Below are 26,203 nucleotides of genomic sequence, written 5' to 3' on the forward strand. Positions count from 1 at the left end.
CTTGTTCAGCCCCTCAATTTCCAATTCTTTGCCACCACAAAAAAACTGCTATAAATATTTTTGTACATGTGAGTCCTTTTCCCATTTTTATGATCTCTTTGAGATACAGACCTAGAAATAGTATTGCTAGGTCAAAGGATGTGGTTTTTATAGCCCTTGGGGCATAGTTCCAAATTTTTCTCCAGAATGGTTGAATTAGTTCAAAACTCTGCCAACAATGCATTAGTGTTCTAATTTTCCCATGTCTTCTCCAGCATTTATAATTTTCCTGTCTTGTCATGTTAGCCAACCTGATAGGTGTGATGTGTGGTACCTAAGAGTTCAAACAATTGCATCTTAACCCAGAATCTTAACTTAGTTTTCATTTTGGCTTTCTCTTCTCCCATCATTAGCTGGGAGAAACAAGAAACAAAACCAACCCTTTGTTTCCTTTTATTTTCCCAACTCACCTGTTGGCAGAGATGCTAATATGTGGAAATGATCAAAAGGTAGGTTCAGTAGGAAGAAGAGAAGCTCTGGGCCTGAATGTTTATTTCATGATCAGTTCTACAGACGGACATTGACTTATATGTGTTTGTATTAACCGTGTGCATTGTTGATGCTTGTCAGACATCTGATTTCATCATAGGTAACTGTGATTAGATCATCATATATTTGTTGAATATTCAATATGTGTAAAGGATTGTTGTAGGCTTTGAGAAAACAGGATATTTTAATCTCTTAAGAACCTTTAGATTTAAAAGTTCCTATCAACCATTTAGATCATCCTTAATTTTTAATACTAGATTATAATCTTTTTGTGTTGTTTCTACCCAACAGATTGTGTGCTTGTTTTATATTTTTTGGTATTTTGAAACAAGCTTTCACCATGGCTGTGGGAGACTATGATGAACTTCTCAAATATTATGAATTATATGAAACTATTGGGACAGGTAAGCCTTGCTCCTTTTTTTTTTTTGGTAGCAAGAGGTCTAATGGCTATTTGAGTTTTTAGCCCATGAGTTCTTGCTGATTCCTAACCTATGTCACTCTGTCAAATAAGCAATATTGTTTAGCAATCAGCACTACTGCATATCCTTCATGAGATCAGAAGAAGCCCATGTTAAGATAAATGTTGCTAGATGGAGTTCAGACTTTTAAGATTTTAATCAATCACAAATTTTCAATTACTTGGCCATACTTTTGCATATGCACACATAGTCAATTACCTGTTGATTGGAGTGGTCAACCCTTAATGAAGTGGAGATAGTTATTTGACAGTCTTATTTCAATCTTAGTTTTGATGGAACACTTCAAAACTTTAGGTTGGTCTTTATATATTTTTGTTTCTAGATAGCAAGAGTTATTTTTGTATGTTTGCCTAATCATGTCACTTAAGCTTGTTCACTGCCCAGGATGGTCATAGTCAATCCTGGAGCACCTGGATCTTGACACTTTGATAGGTGCTCTGATTGTTTCTCAGACAAGCCCAATGTTGTACAATATTTTCTTAATTTACCTTTAATTCCTCACATTTTACCTTTCTTACTCTGCTGCTCTTGGTGGCGTCCATGCATCTGTGCCACCTTCTACACTGTTTTGTAACTTAAATCCTTCTGTTTGGGCACAGTTTCTATTCAGTAGGGTTAATTTAGTTTAGTTCTGTTTCACAGTATCAGTCTTATGAATATGAGTAATCACTTTTTGATACTATAATCATTGCCACACTCACTTCTTTGATTATATGTAACATATTTTAATCCATAATTTCTCATTTTTCTTAATTTACATGCTTTAGGTAGAATAGCAGTCTTAATTCTGATTTAATAAATATAATGAATTGATATAATAAATATAATAAATTTTGTGTTGAAGAGAATGTCTGTTATGTTGTTTCAGGTAGCCTTCACTGAACAAGATAGATTATTTCCCAAATGGAAATTATTTGTAGAAAGGCAGGAATATTTTTAGTAAGATGAATACTTAAATATTACTTTAATGACATCTCTGGTAGCAATAGTAATCAGTTGCAAGTATTTGAATATGTATTAGGTCTCTGAAAATCTTGTAGTTGATATGGGATTGCATGATGTGGGCTTCCAGTAGATAGAATGGAATTACTATATTCTCTGCTTGCATCGATTATTATTTGTGGGGCTTGGCTTGAGTCTTTGGTAGAAAAATTGCTGAGGGTCATGTATATGATCTTTTTCCTCTAGGTTTCCATTTTAGGTAAAGTCCTGATGAGAGTAAACAGTCACTATTTCACTACTAAATGGTTGGACTAATATCAATAATTTTTAACTAGTGAAATAATATAGGACCAAGGTATATCACTTACATAGTGTGGTACGATAGGAAACCTTATTTAAAATCTAATTTTGGTATATATGGAGCTTGAACTCTCCTTTTCTTTAGTGATAGTGTTTGTAGGACTATTTATAAATAGTAAGGGAATAGGGAAATTCATGGTTCTCCTACTCTCTTTGATTTGGATAACTGTCTTTATTTGTTTAACTGGCCTGCACAAAATATTGATAAGGCTTTTGGTGTGTTTTGAAAGATTGTTGGTTATATTTACAGCTTTATTAAGAGGTGAATTGATGTTGAAAGTGTTATTAATCTTTTGTCACTGGCAGATTATTCACAGACTACCCCCCCTTTTTAATAAAATTTTATTGATTTCTTTTGTGTTTATATAATTTTCATTTCCAATTATATCTTTTCACTATCTTTTGTAACAAAGAATAAAACAAAGAGAAAAAAGCAGTTCAGCAAAACTAACCAATGGATTGATGAAATCTGACAGCACATGTAGTCTTTTACTTCCATAGTCTTTTGCCTCTTCAAAAAAGGGAATGAAATCTATATTCTCATCTCTTATCTGGGACCAAGCTTGGTTATTATAAATACATAATGTTCAGTTTTGTTTATTTCTGCATCGGGTTCAACAAAACATATATGTGTTTATATACACACAGGAGTATCCTTTTCTATATGTAAAAAATATACTTCTGCAGCATTAGCTCTACAGCAATTTTCTTTAAAATGAATTCTATCTAGTACCTTGAAAAACAGTCCACTAATTTTTTTTTTAATGAAGAAGAGTTTAAGATAGTACCCACTATGCAGCCAACTGTGAAGAAAGAATCAGGATATAGTGGGGAAAATGTACATACATCCAAGCCATTGGAAAATGACTTGGCTTGTCGCCTAAGCCCTTAATTCTGGAGATTATATTTACCTAGTCTCTTTCTAAATATGTTTATTTTGAAATGTTACTTTTCCTTAAACTCAGGTGGCTTTGCAAAGGTTAAGCTTGCCCGCCATATTCTCACTGGAGAAAAGGTAGCGATAAAAATCATGGACAAGAATACTCTAGGGGTAAGTGTTATTTTTTTGTTTTTGTTTTCAAATTTAATGTTAAATCAACCTCATAAATCAAAATCCGATTTCTAGAACTCATAGTGTAGGGATTTATGACATTAGACATTACTTTAGAGGAGGTAAGGGTCACCTGGTTCATGAATTTGACAACAGGCTAAGTAAGGATGCTTGTATGAGCTCTGTATAATCCATTAGTCACTTAACTAAATCTAGTTTCTAGATTTTCTGAGCATGTATTTGACAGTTTCTTTGACTGCCTTAATTATTGCCACGTTACCTATGTGTTTCATAAGATGGGTTCATGAATTCAGTAGGATTTAGTTTATTGTGGGAAATAAAATATTTCATTTTAGCTGTGTCTATTTTGCCCTGGTAAAATGAGGATAAAAGCGTTGTTGCAACCCATCACTTCAATCAGTCAATCAAGAAGCATTTGTTAAGTGCCTTTGAACAGGTACTATGCAAGATTTTAGGCATAGAAATACAAAGGATGAAACAATGGACCAATCCCTACTCTTGATTTCTAATGAGGGAGATTAAAAATACATATATAATTTTATATATATGGAAAAACACAAATAATTACGAAGTATTTCTGCATAAGGTAGTTTGGGAGGGAGGGTACTAGCAGTTGGGGCAATTAGGAAAGACCATGTAAAAGGTGGCCCTTGAGTTGTGACTTGAAGGAAGAGAGGGATTTTTTGAGGAAGAGGTGAGGAGAGAGTTCATTATGTAGGTGTGGGGAACAATCAGTGGAAGAGCATGGGGATGGGAGATAGACTAATGTGTTGGAGGAACAATCTTTTAGTTTGGTTGGATTGCATAGTGTTGGAGGAGGAGAAATGTATATTGAAGCTGTAATATGTTAGGGCCAGGTTGTGAAGGGCTTTATAAGTTCAACAATGAAATGTATATTTTTATCCTAGAGGCAATAGGGAACCCTTGGAGTTTATTGAATAGGTAATTGATGCGGTTAGATCTGCACTTAAAGAAAATCACTGAGGCAACCGTTTGTAGAACGGCCTAGAGTGAAAAGAGGCAGAAAGATGATTGGGAGGTCATTGCAATAATTTAGGTGAGAAGTTATGAGGGCCTGAACTAAGGTGGTAGTTTTGGGAGTAGAAAAAAGGGTCAGATTTGAGAGATTTTATGGAGATAGAAATGGCAAATGCACTTGTATTCAATGATAGTGTTTTCTAGACTTGAAGGAGACTATTTGTTAAAAGAAGGTCTTGACACTGAAAAAAATATTTCTTTCAAGCACAGGTTTTTTTCAGCTTGAATCTTGCAAGACTCTAAAAGTGCTGCAATACAACTATTGTAGTATAGATAGCAGAGTGATATTGATGTTTTTTTTTCCCAATCAAAAAAGTAAAAATTTATTATTCAGGTGCAAAAAAGAAAATAATCTATCTAGAATGTTGAGGGTCTGTGGCATCCAACTTTGTCAGAGAGCAGTCAAATGATGGCAAGAATCCTGTATCAGATGATAGAAATAAGAATTCTGAATAAGATGGGAATGCTGCTACAGTCCTCCATAGGGTGATATCTCCTGAAAGTTTCAGCCAGTTGTGACCAGGGGTCTGGCATTCCATAACCCTGCACTTGTGGTTTTTGTGGTCAATACAGTCAGTCTAGTTAGACCTCTGTCTCATCTTTTTCCACTTGCCTTTCAGCCTGTGTATTTACTTCTTCTTAACTTGGCTGTTATGGTGGAGTGGAAATGACAAGATGGTGCTAAGACCATGAGCTTTTGATATGTTTTTCCATTTCAACTAAAATGGAACATTTTACTGTCATTGTGTATTTTGTGAAATTACGATTTATTGAAAATAGATTTAATCAAATGCCAACATGAACTAGAGGTTTGTGAGCTTTAGACAGAAGCCCAGAGTTTGAGTTTCTGATTTTGCCGTGAAGTTAGACAGGATCCTGTTTACAAACTGGCCATAATACATACTGGATCATTTTATGATATTTAAAGTGTAGAACATTATTCCAGGACAGTGTTTCAGATCAATTTTTTCATGATAGAGCACAGGGCTCTAATTCTTTCACTAAAGCTCCTTGAGGTGTACTTACTTCATTAAGGTTGTATTTGGCCCAATTTATGATTTCTCCCCTAAATTGTTAATCTATATTACGAGAAGCTACAGAGAGAGTTAGTTAAATATAAGGTACGTTGGGGCAATGGGGATGCTTTTGTAAGTCAGCTAATTCTTTCAAATATGGTTTTGTAGAACACCAAAGCATAATGACCTTGCTTCGAAATCAGTTAACCTCTCTTGCTTGGATGCTTTTCTAAATTGATGCTCTAGTTCCATTTAGTCTTTCTTTGGTAGTATATATAGTTCTATTTGCTAACATGTTTTAATTCCTTACATTTTTAAAAAGTCTCCCATATCCTTCTATATTTTCTGAAAGTTTATTCAACCTCTTGAATTGGTTCTCTAACAACTAGCCTTCTTTCTAGAAGATGTATTCATATTCCACTGAGTGATATTGAAGTTAGAGAGAAATTCCAGCTGGTAGCCCTGGTTTCCGAAGGCCTGTTATACATTTTGCTAGCAGAAGAATTAACGCTCCTCAGTATGGGGTTTGGAAGCTGAATTGGAGTAAGGAATGTTTTTTGGAAATACTAAGAGTATCTAGCTAGTGTTCTTGGTCTTAGATAGAAGTTCTTTTCCCTGTTCAAATGAAAAATGGAGGCTTTTTTTTGGTAGGATGGAAGAGAGGCGTATTGGTGGGAGATAGATCTTACAAATGCTTTCTATAAGAGAGAATCCCTTCCCGATGGTCCCTGTGAGTAGTAAATGCTGGGATAGTGAAAGATCATGAGAGTCAAGGAGCCCTGGGATTGTTTGTGTCCTGATTCCTTAGTGTCCAACTTCCTGTCTAATCTTGTTCTTTAAATTTTTGCATCTTGGCTTCCACATTTGTAAAATGAAGAGTTTAGATTAGATGATCTCTAAGGCCCCTTTCAGCTCTAAGATTCTGTGATGTTCAAGTTTGCCTGGGCTGAAGGGATGGGCCCGACTGGGTATGGTGGAAGCAATAGCTGTTGCTTCTACTGCTCAGTGTCAGTCAGTCAGTTAATAAGCATTTATAAAGTATTTGCTGTGTGCCAGGCACTGTGCTGAGCACTGAGGACACAAAGAAAGCCAGTCCGCTGTTGAGAGGTTCACAATCTAATGGGGGTGCCAAGTGACCAAACATGTGCAAACATGCTATACATACAGGATAGATAGGAAATAATCAACAGAGAGAAGGCACCAGAATTAAGAGGGACTGGGCAAAGCTTCCTGTAGAATTAGGGGAAGGGAATAAGCATTTATATAGCAACTACCATGTGCTAGGCACCATGCTAAGTGCTTTTTACAAATATCTCATTAAGTCCTCACAACAGCCCTGCAAGGGTAGATACTGTTATTATCTCTGTACAGTTGAGGTAACTGAGACAAATCCAGGGTAAGTGACTTGCCCAGGACAACATAGCTAGTAAATGTCTGAGGCTGGATTTGAACTCAGGTCTTCCTCACTCCAGTCCCAGCCCTCTATCTCTTGTGCCACCCAGCTGGGATCTTTTCTGGGACTTGAAGGAAGCCAGGGAAGTCAGGAGGCAGAGATGAAGAGGGAGAACATTTCAGGCTGGGAGGACAGCCAGAGAAAATCCCTGGAGCTGAGAAGGAGTGTCTCGTTTGAGGCCCAGCAAGGAGGACAGCATCACTGGATTGAAGAATACTTGGATGGAGTGGCTGGTGTAAGAATATTGGAATGGTGAAGAGGGTTGGGGGGAGGTGGGCCTAGGTTATGAAAAGCTTTGAATAGCAAACACAAGATTTTGTATATAATCTTATAGGTGATTGGGACACACTAGAGTAGGGGGTGTCATAGTCAGACTTATGCTTTAGGAAAATCATTTTGGTGGCTAAATAGAGGATAGACTGGAGTACGGGAGAGATTTGTGGCTGATGACCCAGCAGGCTATTGTAGTAGTTCAGATATGAGATGATGAGGGCCTGTACTAGGATGATGTCGTTAACAGAAAAGTGAAGGGAGAGAAGTTACAAAGGTTAAATCAACAGGCTTCCATCAACAGATTGAATATGGGGGAAGCAGACAATGATGAGTTGAGGATGACACCTAGGTTGTAAGCCTGGAGGACTAGGAGAATGGCGGTGCTCTCAACAGTAACAGAGAAATTTGGAAGGGGAGAGGATATGAGGGAAAATGAATTCAGTTTGCAATATATTGAGTTTAAGGTGTCTACAGGACATCTGGTTAGAGATGTCTAATAGGCACTTAGAAATGAGGCTGGAGATTAGCAGAGAGGTTAAGTCTGGGTAAGTAGATTTGAGAATTATTTGCATAAAGATAATTAAATCCATGTGAAGGAGTATAGAGGGAGAAGAAAAGAGAGTAGTTTAGAACCCTATGGGCTAACCCACATTTAGCAGGCTTGACTTGGATGGAGATCCAGCAAAGGAGAGTGAGAAGGAACAGTCATATAGGCCAGAGGAGAGCCAGAAGAGTGCAGTTTCCTAAAGACAAGAGAGTATCAAGGAGAAGAAGGTGATTAACAGTGTTAAAGGCTGCGTAAAGGTCAAGAAGGATGCGAATTGAGAAGAGGCCATTGGATTTGGCAGTAAAGAGGTCATTGGTAACTTTGGAGAGAGCAGTTTTGATGGAATAATGAAATCAGAAACCAGATTATAAAGGATTAAGAAGCTAGTGAGAGGAGATGGAGTGGAGGCCCTTGTTACAGATTGTCTTCTCAAGGAGTTTAACTCTAAAGGGCAGAAGAGTTTGAGATAGTAGGGATGGGAGTATCAAGTATATCAGACAAGACTTATACTCTGTGTTCTGAGGTATGGTCTAGACATCTGTTTTCTTTCCAAGGGGTGAGGTTTTTATTTGAGGAGGTTTGGAAGACTTTTTGGGACCTTGTTAGAGAATTTCTTATTCCAGTGTTGGGGGGACAAGATTGTCTTATGAATTTAGCTGTTAATATTGGGCTTTTACTCTCTCTAGTTATATTTTATGTGCATAATGTATTTGAATGCATCTACCTATCTGTGTTTATAAGCTCTGTTTTCATAAAGTTCTAATATTGAAAAGTTTGATTTAACTTGGAAGCTTGAAAATTAAAATTGTTCAATGATTTCTATTCAACTTGTTGGATTTAAAAATGTGAAAACTGTGATAGTAAGTTTAATGGTTTATTTCTTCAGTTGAAATCTTTTTGTGCTTGCTTTAAGTCTAAGTATAAACACTTTGCTTAAGAATTTTTATCTGTAGGGGGAACACAAATGGGCTTTCCTCAGAAGTCCTGAAGGATACAGGACCTTCCTTCCATTTAACTCCCAGTTTCATAGCCTGAAATGGAATAAGAATATGTATATGGGTTTCCTAAGGACAAGAACGGTGTTCAAAGAAGATACTTATTAAACAAACAAAAAAAATTTGTTAGGGATTGTATAGGACTGTGCCATGTGCTTTGTGTGCATAATGCTGTTGTTTATGACCTGCACAAGGAGAGGAGGAGCAGACAGAATACCTTCTTTTCTTTTTCACCTTCCCCAACCAAATAAACTCATTACTGATTTTCTTTTGAAGTTTTGTACAAGCCTACATATTCTTTGGGCCAGAAGTGCCAACCTCACAAGCCTGCCAAACTCCAGAGTGTCAATGGAAACCAGATTAAAGTGAAATTGGGAAATGTTTAACAGAATAAGTAAAAATGCAATACAACATAGATAATATTAATTTGTGGTTGTCTTAGTCAATATATAGCCTGCAGGGATCTGTTTCTATTTGAGTTTGGCACTACTGCTCTCACCTGTAGATTAGAAAATAAGACTCTTTAGAAATGTAGAGAACATAATGTTCATTCACTATTTAAAGATGACTAAATAGTCTCTGTCCCTCCTAGAAAGCCTGGAAACCATCATCATTGTTATGATACAGATGTTTTGTAACATGCTTCAGATTGCTTTAGCATTGTAATTTTTGTTGTAGAATGATTTGCCTCGTGTGAAAACAGAGATTGATGCTATGAAGAACCTAAGTCATCAACATATTTGTCGTCTTTACCATGTACTTGAGACTGACAACAAAATATTTATGGTTATGGAGGTTAGTAGGTTCTCTTTTTTTTTTTTCCATTTTATTAATTAATTTTGATTTATCAACAATCACTTCCATATGCTTTTGAGTTTAAAATTTTTCTCCCCCTTCCTCCCCACCACCCTCCCCAAGACGGCACACAATCTGATAGAGGCTATACATTTACATTCCTATTAAACATATTTTCACATGAGTGAAGTTGTAAGTAAAAATTAAAACCAATAGGAGGAACCATCAGAAAGAGGAAACAAAACTCAACAGAAGAGAAAAAAAAAGATAGTGATTCAACTTTCACAGTTATGATTACTATCTGTGTCTTTTTCTCCATCCTTTTTTCCCTGCTTATGCTTTTCTTTCTCCTTTCTCCTTTTCCCTCCTCACTAGTGGTTTGCTTTTGACCACTCCCTCCCTCAGTCCCTCCCTCCCTTTCTCTTTTCTTCCCCTTTAGCCTTACTGCTTCCTCCCTCCCATCTATTCCCCCCTCCCTTTTCTTTCCCCTTTTCCCTCCTACTGCCTATGGGAAGTTAGATTTCTATACCTAACTGATTATGTTATTCCCTCTTGAGCCAAATCTGATGAGAGTAAGGTTCAAACAATGCTCACCCCCCTCCCTTCTTTCCCTCTGCTGTAATAGGATTTTATGTCTCTTCCTGTAATGTAATTTACCCTTGTCTGCCTCCTCCTTTCTCAGTACATTTTCTAAGATCAGACTAATCCACTTACTTGGATCCATTTAACCCACTTGATTAGATTTTTTTTTATCATTACATCAAAGTCAACTAATATCCACCCCTTTATGTATACTCTTTAACATGGTGTAATAACAATACAGTTCTCAAGAGTTGCAAGTGTCATCTTCTCTTGTAGGGATGTAAACAGCCCTCCCTTATTAACAACATTTTGTATCTTTCTGTCCCATTTACCTTTTTATGTCTTTCTTGAATCTTGTACTTGAAGATCAAATTTTTTGTTGAGCTCTGGTCTTTTTATCAGGAAGGTTTGGAAGTCCCCTATTTTGTTGAATATCCATCTCCTCCCTTGAAAAATCATGCTCATTTTTGCAGGGTAGTTGATCCTTGGCTGCAATCCAAGCTCCTTTGCCTTACAGAATATCATGTTCCACGCCCTGTGGTCTTTTAATGTAGAAGCTGCAAGGTTCTGTGTAATCCTGACTGTGGTTCCATGATATTTAAATTGTTTCTTTCTGGCTGCTTGCAGCACTTCTCTTTCATCTGGTAATTTTGGAATTTTGCTGTTATAATCCTCGGCGTTGTCAATTTGGGATCTCTTTCAGGTGGTGAGTGGTGTATTCTTTCTATGGTTATTTTACCTCTGGCTCTAGGACTTACGGGGAGTTTTCCTTTATGATTTCCTGAAAGATACTGTCCAGGCTCTTTTTTCATCATGATTTTCAGGTATACCAATAATTTTTAAATTGTCTCTCCTGTATCGATTTTCCAGGTCGGTTGTTTTACTGATGAGATATTTTATGTTTTCATCTATTTTTTAATTTTTTTGTTTCTTTTTAACTGATTTTTGGTCTCTCATAGAGTCATTAGTTTCCATTTGTCCAATTCTAGTTTTTAACAGATTGTTTTCTTCTGTTAGTTTTTGTACTTCCTTCTTCAGTTGGCCTATTGTATTTTTAAGGGATTTGTTTCCTTTAGTGTACTTTTTTTCCAGTTTGCCAGTTGTGTTTTTTAGGGACTTGTTTTCTTCAGTGTACTTTTTTTCCAGTTGGCCAATTGTATTTTTTAAGGACTCTTCTACCTGTCTCATTAGACTTTTAAGATCCTTCTTGAGATCTTCTAAGAAGGCTTTTTGGGCTTCAGACCAGTTCATATTCCCTTTTGATGTTGCAGATATGGGTTTGTTGACAATGTTGTCCTCTTCAGAATTTCTGTCTTGATCTTTACTCTTCTCACAATATGAATCTATGGTACGTTTCTTTTTACTCATGGTGTTTCCTTATTCCCTGGCCTTTAAAGAGATTGAGCTCTCCTGCTGGGGAACAGAGGGCAGTGACCCAAGCTTCTTGTGTTGGGAGCCTAAGTCTTAGTCACTGGCTTTGTGTGCTGGGGCCTCTTATGTTGGCAATTGGAGGCTGTAGAGTTTTGGCAGCTTACCTTGTGTTGGGCTGGAATCAGCAAGGCTGGAACCTTCAGGCAATTCTAGGTTGCCTGCTTTTCCTTTCCTTTAGCTTTCTTCAGCTCCTTTTAGATGGGTAGTGCAGGGTGTTTATCTGCCTGGGGCCCCTTGCAATGCTGCCTCCCTCATTTCTGCTAATGCACTGGGAGATTCCTTTGCAGTAGAGTGCCAAGGCACCTGGTGGTTTTCTGAACTGGTTTCCACTGGTGTGTGTCTCCCACCCACCCCCTCGCCCTCATTGAGGCCCTGGGAGGTCCAGGTGTTGGTGTTTGTCTGCTCTACCTCCTGGGCTTCAGGATCTCCTCCTGGTTGACAGTTGGAGGTTGTAGGGTTTTGACAGCTTATCTGGTGTTGGGTTGAAATCAGCAAGCCTGGGACTTTAGGAAGACTGTAGGTTGTTTTCTTCAGCTCCTTTTAGAAGAATGCTGCAAGGTGCTTATCTGCCTGGGGCCCTTTGTAGTGCTGCTTCCATCTTTCTTATAGTTCAGCTGTTCAGGATTTTTTTTTTCTGGGGTGATATTTTCTGGGTTTTCAGAGGTTGATAGGGGAGGGTGAGAGCGACTACCTTTTTACTCCGCCATCTTGGCTCGGTTAGTACGTTCTCAAAACTTAAACGTATTTGCTAAATAAGATATACGTACCATTAATTTGCAAAATTTAAAATACTGCATCTTGAAAGTGAATATTCATTATGAATGTGCATCACATATTAAGTTTCAGTGATGTGTCTGTGTTATCAAAGTATTTAAGTCCCTATTGTGGTTCTGTGCTTAGAGCTGTCCCAAGATTGTTCCCTGCATAGTAAGAGTTTGTGCTCCTTGGCTTAGAACACTAATGACAAAAGATAAGGACTTGGGGGCAATAGAATGAAAACAAGTGAAGATACAGACACTTACATAGACACTGTGGATGCAAGTTGTAGAGTGGATATGTGTGGGAGTAGGAGATAGAGAAGTTAGCTGGGGAGTTTCTCTGCTTATAGTTCATGTTGCTAGAGGAAGATATCTCCTTGATGAATTTGGAAGCCTTTAGGGATAATGTGTAACTTCAGAGGATATTTGAATAATGAAATAACTAAGCAGACTGCTGGGCTGGGATGTTTCAGCCATGTAATGTGGCTCAGTGCAGAGCCTGTTACCTGAGTAGTTGAAGAGGACTTGAAGCAGATGTGTCTGAGATGGGCCTCCAGAAACAAAATGGGGCTGTTGGAGATAATCCTGGTGTGCCTTGTTCTGGAGACTTGTTCCTGTTTCCTGTTGTTTGTTCTTCATTCTCGAAGAGGGCTATGACATCAGGAAGGAGATGCTATGACTTGCAGGTGAATTGGATTTAAGTGAGGGAGCGCTATGCAAAGTTACCAGCTTTACTTTTTCTCTGGAGCCATCTGGGTCCAGTGGCCAGATATAGATCAGGACAATTGAAGATGGCCTCATTGTGAAGACTTGAAATCCAGGGCAAGGTGATTGAACTGATTTATAGTGTGACATTAGGACACTTGCAGGGTGTTAAGGAGGATGGTGAAAAAGATACCTTTTGACAGTAGCAGTGAGAGTAAGTGAGTTGGATAGGATTGAGAGTTCTCATGCTACAGGTGGGGGGGATTGGACTAGATGACTTTTTGGGGTCCTTTCCAGTTCTGATTGTGTGAGCCTGTAGAGATGGAGGAAGTAAGGTGAGAAAAGGGTTATAATAGTTTGGGTGAGAAATAAGCATGGGTCTGGAGTAAGGCTCTGTTAATAAGGATAGGAAGAAGGAGTACAGAATAGAAAATATTATGAAGGTGCAACAGTTCTAGCAGTAGATTGAGAACGTAGGCAGCAAGGAATAGTGATGAGTCAAAGATGTCTCTAAGATTTCTTGATTGCTGTTTTGTCAAAATAGAATTGCCCGAAGCTGCTCTATATTTTCATGTTTATTTTGATTCAACAGCAGGGCAACCAGTCTGAGATGTCAGGGACACAGTATTACATGGGAGTGATTTTTTCACATTTTTTCATTTTATCCTAGACTCTCTTTTCTTTTGATTGTATTTTCCCCTCATTGGCAATCTTATTTCCTCTCCTGATTTTACACTCTGACCTCTCTTCTGACCTGTATATCCATGTAGCATTATAGATAAAGTGTGGGTAGAGGCCTTAACAGGTAATCTAGCTCAATTCCCTTGTTTTGCAGTTATTGGCCCAGAGAGGTAAAGGGAAATGACTCTATTCATGGAGAGTGAGGATGTGAGTTTAGCTCATCCTACCCCAAATCGATCATTCTCTCTACTTCACTCTGCTTCCCCTCCCAGCTTCTTATTCCTAAATGTCCTCCTGGCATGTCATACTCAACCTGTCTCTGCCCTGAAATTTCTTTGTCTTCTTGACTTAACAGTTTGTGTCACTGGTACCATAATTCATGTACTTGACTTTTTACTTTTCCATCACCTCTCATATTCATTCCCTTATCAAGCCCCAGGGCTTCTGTGTTCCTGGCATTTCTTACTTGTGTGGCCTCCTCTTTTTGCATGGCTGCCATGTTCATGCCTCATTAGCCCATTCCTGTTTTGTTCTACTAGCAGCCTCTTGCCCCTGTACTCTGCCACCTCTAACCCTCTTTTCCTACAGATTTATCTTCTGCACACGTAGATCTAGGTGGGGCTCTTGTTACCTGTATGACTTCGGGTATTAAATTCACTTTTTGATCCTTGGTTTCCTCCTTGGTGAAGTAAAGGGATTAGATTAGGTAATATCTGAGGTCACTTTCAGTTCTAAATTCAAGACCTTTTGATAAAAAAAAAGATTCAATGGTCCTGTTGCTCCACCAAGTCAGATTGAAGCTCTTTTGACTAACATTCAAGGCCTTCCCCTGCTGGAGCATGTTGTGTCCTGCTCCATGTACTCTGTACTCCAGCCACACTGACTCTCTCTGTCTGCTGAACTCGATGTGGGTTCTCTGCTCTGCTCCTGCTGCTCTGTTTTCTCTCCTCCCTTTACTACCTGCTACATTCCCATCTCTCCTTTGAGTACAAGTACCACACTGCCTTCTCCGTGAAGCCTTCATTGAGCCATGGCTTCTTGGGCCTTACTTTTGCTCACCTTTCTAATGTGCTTTCACTTAACAGATGTTTACTATGTGTCTGTCAATGTGCAAGGCACTATGCCAGCCTGTAGACATATAAAGGTGAAAAAAAATCACAGTGCCAGCACTGGACATTGTTAGTGTAAGTATAACCATGATGGAAGATTAGGAGTGAAAGAGATCAAGACAAAATGCTCTGTGAAAGTTTGAGGACAGAGAAAATTCTTCCCACCGGGGATTGTATGTGGGGAGATGAAGGTTCATCAGGGATTGGTTCACAGGCTGTTGTGCCAATGCAAGCCTTGAATGAAGGTAAAGATTCTTAAATGTAGGGGGGAGGAGTTATGAATTCCAGGCATTGAGGATAATGTTTGTGCATTTACACAAGTGGAATACAGCATGAATTTGGGGAACAGTGACAAGTCCACTTTGGCTGGAAAGCAGAATGTGAAAAGGGGAACATGGTAAAATTGAATATGGTGGGGTTGCTTGAAGCAAATTGTGAGGGCCATAAATGTCAGGCTGAATAGTTTGTATCTTATTTCAGAGATAGGAGGGGACCATGGGAGGTTTTTGAGCAGAAGAGTGACGTGATCAAGACCTGCTGTGCTTGGCAAGATTATTTTGGCAACTCTGAAGGGTGGAGGCAAGAGACTAGAGGCACTAAGACTAGTGAGGAATGGTGGTGATAGGCAGAGATAATGACAGTCTAGACTCTAGTGGTGGCAGTGCAAGTGGAGAGGAGACAGAAGGAAGAAATAATGTCTTGGAAGAATTGATTGGATTTGGCATCTGGTTAGGTCTAGGGGCTGAGGGAGAATGCAGAGGTTTTGAGCCAGGGTGTAATGTACTCTCCAGTGTGGTTCTGAAAAGAGTTCTGGAAACTCTGAAGAACTATATTAATATGAGTTATTGTAATATTAACAAAAATGCAGTCATTAACAAAAATATACAGAAAACTATGATATATAAATAATAGTTTTCTGTGTGTTTTTCCCCTCTACTTATAAGCTCTGTGAAGGCAGGAACTATGATTTATCTGAACTTTGTATCTCCCCTACCACCAGGCACACTGCCCTACACACAGAAGGTACTTGTGTTTTTTGAATGAATGGATGAATGACCAGGTGAGGCCACTAGTGGATTAAACACTGACCCTGAAGTCAGGAAGACCTGAGTTCAAATCCAGCCTTAGGCACTTACTAGCTTTGTGACCCTGCACAAGTCACTTAATCTCTATTTGCCTCAGTTTCATTAACTATAAAATGGGGATAATAATGGCACCTACCTCGCAGAGTAGGGATCTAATGAGACAGTGTTTGAAAAGTGCTTATAGCATAGTGCCTGACGCAGGGTAGGTGCTATATAAGTGCTTAATCCCTTCCCCCAAGATGGATAGAGAGAGGATTTTGTGAATACTCAGTGAACAAAGTTTGGGGACCTTAGTGTGGGGGCTGCTACCAGCCAATCATGCCACCTCGGGCAGGTTATTTCACCCCTCTTGTTTTTAGTTTCTTTACCTCTAAAATAGTGGAGTTGAATTAGATTATCTCTGCTTTCTCTTTTAGCACCAATGTTCTGTTATTCTGGATGACTAAACCCCTAGAGGGTAGGGACTATTAATTTTGTTTATGTAGTCATACATGCTTGGACATATTTATTTAAAATACTTAATCATGGTTAAACAATTCAGATCCAAGAGATCTTGGTCCTATTTCTAATTTATTTTGAGGCATTGGGTAGGAACATGCTTCAGTAAACCAGCACAACCAAAAAGCAAAAACAAAAGCTTGTGTGAGAATATAAAATCATGTCTTTAAAAGACTGATATCAAAGGATATCTTTCATTGTTCAGTAGAGAGGTGATGGAGTAGAGCAGAAGTTCTTCTCCTGCGGTCTATGAACTTGTTTTAAAAATATTTTGATAACTATTTTAGTATAGTTGGTTTCCTTTGTAATCTTCTGATTTTATTTTATGCATTTAAGAGCATTCTGAGAAGGCTTCCTCAGACTGCCTAAGTGTTCAATGACCCACACAAAGTTAAGAGCTCTGGGCCTAGATGTACAGAAACAGACATGCATTCTCATATGTAGGCAGGACCTTGATTTGTTTTACTTGTCTATACAAATTTGTTGTCAAGGAGGGTGTCTGTTGTCAACAGAGGAAGGAGGTGACTTGGTGGGCAATGATAGATGTGGGGGAAAAATCAATAAAACATTTAAAAAGTTGTGCAGAAGTATGGGAGTGGAGGCACAGAAGAAGTCAAACAGTAGTTTGTTACTACCTACATAAACTCATATAAATATACACACATGTGTATCTATACATGTCTGCATATATGTGTGTGTCTATATATACAACATATGCACCAGTGTGTGTATGTATGCACTTGTATGTACAAGTGGAAGCTCTGTGGTAGAAAGTTTATTTTAATTGTCTTTCCTTTTCCTTCCTATGTTGAAATGTGTTTGTTGATTGAATTAAAGACAAAACATTTAAAAATACTCATAAAGGGGGAAAAAGGAGAACGTCCGTAAATTGTTCTGTGTTGTTTAGAGAGAAAGCACTGACTAAATGCATATTGTTTTGTTCTTGTTGCAGTATTGCCCTGGAGGAGAGCTGTTTGATTATATAATTGCCAAAGATCGTCTCTCGGAGGAGGAAACACGTATCTTCTTCCGTCAGATTGTGTCAGCTGTTGCTTATGTACATAGTCAGGGTTATGCTCATAGGGACCTTAAACCAGTAAGTGGCTGTTTTACAGTGAGTTTGACATTGAGCTTCAAAATTTCATTTGCCTATGGTTTTCAAATATTCTGTTGCTCCTTCCAGTCAAGTCATTGTTGTTTCCCAGACACAATAACTATTTATTTAGTTTATTCCGCTCCTCAGCATCTTGTATACACTGAAGAATGCTGGGCATATTCAAGTTTTTAGTGAATGCACATGGACAGACAGAATTCATTTCAATTAACCTTGATTTCCTACCATGCAAGGTACTGTGTGAGGCCCTGGGGGACACGAAGACCAAATGAAAACCTAGTCCCTGCCTATATGGAGCTCCTGTTCTACTGGGGGATTACAGCCTATAAAGAGATTAGTAGATATAAGCAGGAGGAAGGGCACAATTGAGATGAGGAAATATTTCACAGAGTAGGTGGCAACTGAGCCTTGAAGGAAGATTCTTAGAGGAAGAGATGGAGAAGTATGTTCCAGGTACGGGGAATGACTGGTTTGAATGCACAAAGGGCAGAGATGAACATTAGAAATAGACCCATTCATATGTCAGATGCACCTAAAGAACCTAATAAAAGATACAAGGAGGATGTAGAAGGAAGGGAATAGAAATGTAATATATATTCAGAATGGAACAAAGTTAAGACCAAAAGGAAGGCACTTGAATGGAAGGAACAGAGTCTTGAGAACTTAGTAATAGAGGGAATCTTTATGCTTAGTTTCAATTCCTTTCACCTCAGCTATGTTCCTCACTGACTAACTTTAGACTACTTTTTTAAATCCCCATTTCAATTAATTCACTTGGTTCTCACAGACCCCCTTCCAAGGGCCTTATCTTCCATTCACTGGACCCCAAAACCCAGAACTCAGCCCCTGTCTCTGCCTAATCTTATGCAGTTAGGATGCATAGTGTAGCCCATGGACTCTTTCTCAGAATAATGTTTTGAAGTGCATAGCATAAAATACATAGGGTTACAAAGGAAACCGATTATATTCAAATACACTTATCAAAATATTTTTGAAAAAAACAGATCCTATGTTAAGAATTCCTGCTCTGGGTTGGAGTTTATAGCTCTAAGTGAGACAGATTTTAATCTTCAGTAAAGGAGGCAGTGTTCTCATTAACTTAAGAGCAGCATTGTTGGGTTGTAGCAGCACTCGTACTCTGGTTAGATTTGAGGCTTAGGTAGAAGGGACAGGCCCTTAGTGGTTTGAATGAAGATTGATTTCTCACTCTTTAATTAGTCTTTTTCCTTTGGTATCTAGCCTCTCCCTCTTGGGGCTGAGATGGAGTGAGGTAGGAGCAATCCTAGAAGCCCAGTCCTTGACCAGAACTTGATGTGATTCTTTTATCTGATCCAGATTCTCAGTTTCTCTCTCCCTTTGTTTACAAGTCTCATCCCCTTAGTAATTAATGCCAGTAAGGTCACCCCTCCCTTAGAATTAACTTCTGCAAAATTTATCATTTAGACATAACTAATAAAGAGGAAAATTATGTTAATGTACTTTGATCAAGGAAACTTAGTTAATGGAAGTCTTTTTTTTTTCCCTTCAGGAAAACTTGCTGATTGATGAATACCATAAATTGAAGTTGATTGACTTTGGTCTTTGTGCAAAGCCCAAAGTATGTATGATGAGTTTATTTATTTTACTTATAAGCACTGCTCTTTTGTTTTTCAATATTAAAATGTTTAATGGGTAGCATCCCATATAATCACTGAATTTTGGAGTTAAAGAAGATATGATTGAAAGGGACTTAAAAAACTGTGCTGTTCTTTGTACTTTTAAGACTGATATGCTACTTTGAGTTTATTCCTACCTTGTTTTCATTGACCGCTCTTTGGCCTATTAAGAGGAGTCTAAATTTAGTAGTTGTATCAGCTGGAGAGAGGAACATTTTTAATAACTCTGATTTTAGTATAATCAGCTTTCAAAGAAACTAAATATCCTTTGATGGATCTGTGATCTGTTTGTGAATGAGATTCCTTCCACAAGTTCAGATCACAACTTTGCCCTATTTTCTTGTCATGTGAATTCTAGTCTGTGTCTTTCCTGTGATCCTTCATATAAGACCTTTTCACTCCAATCTCCCAACTAGAAACCTTCTTCTCTAAATCCTTTAATTTGCTGAGACCAGCTTCATATGGTTCCAGGGCATAGCAGTGGGCAGGGTGGATGACAGGGAGAGAGTACGGTGGATCACTGTGGCTGACCAGATGACTTCTTGCCAATCAGCATGGCCTTGGGGTGGGGGGAGGAAGGTGTGGCAGGAAGATTAGGAGTCTTTCAAGTTTCCCCATTAAAACACAGGATCACAGATGTAGAGCTGAAAAGGATCATTGATGAGGAATTGAAGCCCAGAGTTAAGTGATTTGTTAAAGGTCACACAGTAAGTAAGAGAAATAGGTATTGTGACTCCAAATCCGGCACCCTTCCTGCTCTGCCACATGGCTTCCCATAATTTTTTTTTTTTAATTCCTTTTTGAGAACCTGAAAAAGTTAAGTCAGGATAGGAGTGTCTTTAAACTTGCAGCAGTGCCAGTGTGGCTTTCCTTTGTAGTCAGACTCAGTTGTTCTTTGCTTTGTCATTTTAAGTGCTGTTGCTACCTCCTCATATAGCACTCTGGGTACTGAGATGGTCAAGTCCAAATAATGTGGTTATGCTGTCATTGATTATGAAGATCAGTTGCTATAGAAACACTGGGCAGTCTAGTCCATTTCACTACTGGTTTTGTCTATAAACATTCCTGGGGCAAATCTAGCTCAGAATACATTGTATAAAGCTTTCTGTGGGGTTGTATTTTCCCCTCTATTAGATTTTACTTTGTGAGACAATACTGACCATATTCTTCTGCCATTTTCTGTCGTGTTTTACAAATCATCTTATATTTTAAATAGTATGGCCTTTGGCCTTCATGTTTCTTTACTTGGTTAAGAGGTTAGTGTTTGCTGGCTGAGGTGATTTCTGGGTATTTTTGGTCATCAAATCATAGCATTTGTTTTCAGTTAATAAAGCATCTCTAAATAATGGTGATAATCATGGTCAGGCTTTAATTTTATCTAGTTACAATTTTCCAGAGGCAGCAGCTTATTTAAATAGATCAATTTAGAACTGTTGTTATTAAACAAAATGTTTTCTCGCTTTTATTTTCCTCATTAGATGGTGGCAATTTTGACCTTTGATAACTAATCAGTTGATGACCTGATTGTGTACCAACAGCTGATAATGACCCATTTCCCACTACTAAGTAACTGGTTTCCTATCAGTATTTAGTCCATTTCTTTTTTCATGGTATTTAGTGTTTGTCATGGTGAATGCTTTCCAACTCTTTTTTTTTTTGTGAGGCGGTTGGGGTTAAGTGACTTGCCCAGGGTCACACAGCTAGTAAGTGGCAAGTGTCTGATGCTGGATTTGAACTCAGGTCCTCCTGACTCCAGGGCCTGTGCTCTAGCCATTGTGCCACCTAGCTGATCCTCCAACTGTCTTCTTAAAGAAAAGATTCACGATATTTAGGAATGAAGTTTGAGTAATGTGCATGATGTTATTCTCTTTCCTTTTTGTTAGTTCTCAAATTTTTTGCCCACCTCTTTTTTCCATTTCCTATCCTGTGTCTATCAAATGCCAAGGTTTACATTGAATGGTCTCACAGGATCATAGATCTTGAGATAGAAGGGGTGTCAGAGACCATCTAGTTCCATCCCCTTATTTTACACAGGAGGAAACTGAGGCACAGGAAGGGTAAGTGACCTGCCCGAGGTCACACAGTAAAAAGCATCTGATGCAGAATTGGAGCCTTGGTTCTCTAATTCTAAAGTGGTGCTTCTCCCTGTCCCCTGCCCCGCCCATGTTCTCAGGTTCTTCAGTAGAATTTTGCCACTTTATATTTTACAACAGACATTGACCTATGGTAGTCTTTTTGCTTATGTTAATCACTGATACTGTAAGATAAGAGGAACAGAAGAATGAGGATCCCATAAAACAGTGTTTCTTGTTACCTTTGGGCATGTAATGAAATCAGCTCCTTTAGTTTCATCTTCGAAAAGAACCAGCGTTTCTTATGTTTAGCTGCAACTTACATTGTCTATTTGATTTGAATAAGTGAATGAAACGTTTATTAATCACCTCTATATGTAGAGCATTGTGTTAAGAACTAGAGATACAAAGAGAAAAGTAAAACCGTCCCTATTCTCAAGAAGATCACATCCTAATGGGGGCCATAACACAAATGGAAGGCTTCAGCTACAAGTCAGATGGAAAGGTCCCATGGGGGCAGCAGCAAAGCAGATGGTAGTGACACTATTTTCATGCCACTTTCACTGTTAAAATCATAAGTGTCTGATGTTGAACCATTGGTCGATGCAAGGGCTTTGTTGATAACTTTCTTTCCTGGTAGTACTACTTTCCTTCAGGAGCCGAGGCTGTAGCCCCACAGGAACAGTGGCCAGGCTGCCCCTCCACAGGGGCTGCTTCCCAGGATGATAACTGTGGGGCCTGGGCTGGAGGCTGGGCTGCTCCGTGAGGGTCTGAGGGGAGATGGTGGTGGCTGGACCTGTCCAGCACATTCAGACTCCTGTCTCTCCCCATGATGCCTTGCTGCTTCACTGAGGCTGACTTGTCCACTCCATGAGTAAGAGTTAAGCAAATATGTCAGTATGAATGTAGAGTGCTCTCCTTAGAAGTATAGCAATTTGTTGCTGGACAAAATTCTAAAATTTAAAATAATATTTGTAAAAATCGTACTTGTCTTAGAATTTTCTGCAGACCTTAACTATGCAAAAGACTTAGGCCATTTTGCACTTGTATTTGCATGCCTAAATGTGGTCTCAAGTGACTTGAGTTCTCGAATGCTGTACTATTGGAGCTCAGGGTCTGGCGTGTTATTTTAGGCTAAGAAAGCTTTTTTTTAATATCGGTATTTTGCTGGAGATATTAAATGTTCACAAATCATGTATGCAGTGCCATCACAGATGACTGAAAGGGCAGTGGAGAGAGACCCATGTAAGTAGGTTTTGGTTTATTTTCAGTGATTCAATTGAACAAACATTATTTTATTGTCTGTTAGCATGCAGGGTGACTGCAAAATGTGACATGAAAGATGTCATGCAGTAAACATGATTTACAGGAGGTGAGCTGGCTATGAAGCAATAGCAAGGGTTAAGAGATGGAGAGCCCAGGTGCTATACCACATCATCAACCCGCATACTGTTATGAGGTCCAGAGAAAGTTATGATGGGTAGAGCCTGTGGAAGAGGATTTTAGAATGAGAGGGGCAAGAATTGCACAAAATGAGGTATGGATGTGTTTTAGTGTCTATGGTTGAGATAATGGATCCATTAATGTTTCTAAGTATTTAAGTTGGTGTGGCCAAACTGCTGATAATGATGAGTGAAGCACGTCTTATTAAATGCAATGATTATTAAAATTGACCTCTTTCTTCTGAGTTACTTAAGTCTAGTCTTGTCAAATAAGACTGAAATTCTTCGTATTCAAAACCAACATTTATCTTAGCAGTGACTTATGTATAGCAAGCCTATCGAGTAGCTGATCTCTGGAAGACTTTGATGTATTCTGTATATACTCACCTAAGACTATTTGGAGTTCAACATGTGTCCACTTTAAAAATTGTTATATTTAAGTTTGACTTTAAATAATGAACTGCAACCATCCCTTGGGTGATTTTAATATTAATTTTCCTGCGTGCCTGGGTTATCTGAACCTTAAGGGCTCATTGAAGTGGGCATAAGAATCCCTGCAGGCCACATACTGACTTAGTTTTAAAATTGTTTTATTGTATTATTTGTTTTGTTAAATATTTCCCAGTTACATTTTAATCTGGCCCAGGAGGCACTTGGGACTGCTGTTGGTCTTGTGTTTGATATCTCTGATGTCGTGCAGCCTTTTCATTTTATAGATTAAGGAACTGAGGCTGAGGCAGGTGGCTTGTCCAAGTATACACAGGTAGTGGCAGAGGAGAGGTCTGATTTCAGGTTTCCTGGTTTCTAGTCTAGTGCTAGCCTGAGGTTGTAGAGCTGTTTGAAACAGTGAGGTTTCTGTTTATTGAGACCCTAGACAGTTACTTTAACTCTGTGCCCCTCCCTTTATGTACCAGGAAGAACCACTTTAACTCTGAGTGGGTGAAAGTGGCATAATTTCTGTGATTCCCCTTAGTCATGGACTAAGAGGCATCTGTCCAGTTAGGATGCACTTGTCATTAAGTAGAAGCCTGACTATTTTTCTTCCCCTTCATGCCCACTAGTTTACAGTGTGTTCTAATTTCTGCTGTCTGTTGAATCCTTTATATTCAATCTCTTCTGCAGGGTAACAAGGATTACCATCTACAGACATGTTGTGGGAGTCCAGCTTATGCAGCCCCTGAACTAATTCAAGGCAAATCCTATATTGGATCAGAGGTATGTATGTATTCTTGTTGCAGTTGTTTTTGTGTTGAAGGTTAATGCACTATCCTGGGTTGGGTTAGCTCAGCTGGCTACAGCAGGATGCCAAGAGGACACAGGCCCTCTATGAGCTACTTAGCTCAGAGCAGAGAGAAGGACTGCTCTATGGCCATGGCCTTGCCATCTGTTTTATAAATGGCTGCCATTAAGTATTTACAGAGGAAGATTGGCCAAGAGTATGTAAACAGATCGTTACCACCACAGGGAGGAAAGTTCAGAATGTTCGTTGTAATGACACTGGGTTATTGTCCTTCCTGTATATGAAGAAACCAGCTTCGTTATTGTGTTGTTGTTTTTTTTAACATGGGAGGGAGATAGTGAAGAGAAAACTTTGGAAGTTCAATGACAAATGTGATATTGTAGCTATTTTACAAGTTGGCCTATTATAGAAGACAGGAGCTAGTAATAATGTAAGCTCTTCCAGTAAACTATAAAGGCCAAGGACTGGTTTGTTTTTTATGTCTTTAGTATCTAAGGGCACATTGACTTTATAAATGGATGTTGAATTGTCATTCATAGATCTGATGGATAATCAATTCCTCTTTTTTCCAGTTTATTTGGATGTGACCTTTTATATCTAGGTCACATGTCCTTTTTGGAGCTTGCCTTGGTATCAGGTGTGAGGTATTGGTCAAAACCTAATTTCTGCCAGACTGTTTTCCAGGTTTCCCAACAGTTTTTATCAGTGGCGAATTCTTATCCCAGTGGTAGTGGTCTTTGTGTTTATCCAACACTAGGCTTTTTTTTAGGCTTATTTTTATGTTTACCTTTTTGTGTTTGTAGATTATACTTAGAGCTAACTTTTTTTTTTTCCTTTTTGGTGGGTCATTCGGGGTTAAGTGACCTGCCCAGGGTCACACAGCTAGTAAGTGTCAAGTGTCTGAGATCAGATTTGAACTCAGCTCCTCCTGACTCCAAGGCCAGAGTAAATTGTTTTTAAAAATCCTCATGTGAATCTGTAGACATTTTTACACTAGATGGATTTAAAGACTGTCTTTTGGCTGGGTCAGTCCATTGTCTTATGTCTGCAGTCACCTTTCCCTGTGATAGCTTTGTTCCAAACACCCCTCCTTGGATGCCACCCTCTTATATATATATTGTTTCCTCCATTAGATTGTAAACTCCTTGAGGGCAGTGATTAGTTTGCTTGCTTGTATTTGTATCCCTTGTGCCTGACATATAGTAAGTGCTTAATAAATGTTTTTTCACTTATTCTTTTGCTTTTAGATACTATTTCCTGAACTTAACATTGTTTAAAAATCTGACTCTTAGACCCTTAAGGCCTCAGTTTCTTCATTTAAAAAATGAGAGATTTGAAATAATCATCTCAGTGATCTTCCAGCTCTAAGTCTAGACTGCCTAATTGCTGCTTTTGCTGAAAAAGAAAATGGCTTTTAGGTTTATATTGTGATTTTCTAGATGATTGCTAATGATTTGTTATAGTATCTCCCCAGGTATTAATTTGAAACTGGTCCTATAATTACTAGGATCATCTCAGATTAACAGTAGTACATATTTAAGCCTTGTTTGATTTTTTAACATGCTTTTGACAGAGTAGAGACTTTATGTCGTCAGAAACCTACAAGATGTAGGAATTTGCTTGAAATTTGTAGTCCCAACTCTATCCTTCCCATTATCCAAACAGTTCAGTGAATAAGAAATTATTTTATGGTACATAAGAAGACTTAGTATTAGTCTAAAATTTGTCTTTAATGCAGTTTGGGTGTTTTCTCCCTTAGGCAGATGTTTGGAGCATGGGAATTCTCTTATATGCACTACTATGTGGATTTCTACCATTTGATGATGATAATGTCATGGCTTTATATAAGAAGATCACTGTAAGTATTATATGGTGAAATTTAAATGAATATTTTGCATTTTAGGCAATTGTTTAACATTGAGTGCAAGTGGAAAGTGGTTTATCACGTAGATTGTGTACACTTTGAGGGATCTGTGATCACATCCACATGGAACAGATGTGATCCTTGTATGCCTTCTCGTCCTCTGTGACTCTTGTCCATATCACTCCGCAAATCTTCAGTAGACATTCCACCAGCATGCCAGGGACCTTCCTTAAGCTTTCTTGTTGCTGTACCAATGGACTGGACAGACTTTCCATCATTTATCCCTTCCTTTCCATACATACTGGCTTAACAATCTCTTTTTTCAATCATATGTCGCTTTAATATTAGCCTTTGTATTACTTGTCTTGTGCCTCTCCATTTTTCTTTTTTCACTGGTTTAAAAATATATTTATATTGATATCTTTTGTTTATATCGCCTAGATTTCCTCCATATCCCTCTTCCTTT

The 26,203-nt window shown here is 38.5% G+C and overlaps 1 protein-coding gene across 1 annotated transcript in view; it reads left to right on the forward strand.

The window, feature by feature from the left end:
- Window positions 1–26,203, forward strand: part of MELK (maternal embryonic leucine zipper kinase) — an 86,064-nt gene that overhangs the window by 4,819 nt on the left and 55,042 nt on the right. The window contains exons 2-8 of the mRNA XM_021004634.2: window positions 820–932; window positions 3,278–3,363; window positions 9,385–9,501; window positions 17,303–17,446; window positions 18,993–19,061; window positions 23,756–23,848; window positions 25,633–25,731. Of these exons, the coding sequence (XP_020860293.1) occupies window positions 869–932; window positions 3,278–3,363; window positions 9,385–9,501; window positions 17,303–17,446; window positions 18,993–19,061; window positions 23,756–23,848; window positions 25,633–25,731 (672 nt within the window). The 5' untranslated portion in view covers window positions 820–868. The remainder of the gene's footprint in view (window positions 1–819; window positions 933–3,277; window positions 3,364–9,384; window positions 9,502–17,302; window positions 17,447–18,992; window positions 19,062–23,755; window positions 23,849–25,632; window positions 25,732–26,203) is intronic.

This window comes from Phascolarctos cinereus, unplaced genomic scaffold, assembly GCF_003287225.1.
Source record: "Phascolarctos cinereus isolate Bilbo 61053 unplaced genomic scaffold, phaCin_HiC Scaffold_4;HRSCAF=312, whole genome shotgun sequence".
Lineage (NCBI taxonomy): Eukaryota > Metazoa > Chordata > Mammalia > Diprotodontia > Phascolarctidae > Phascolarctos > Phascolarctos cinereus.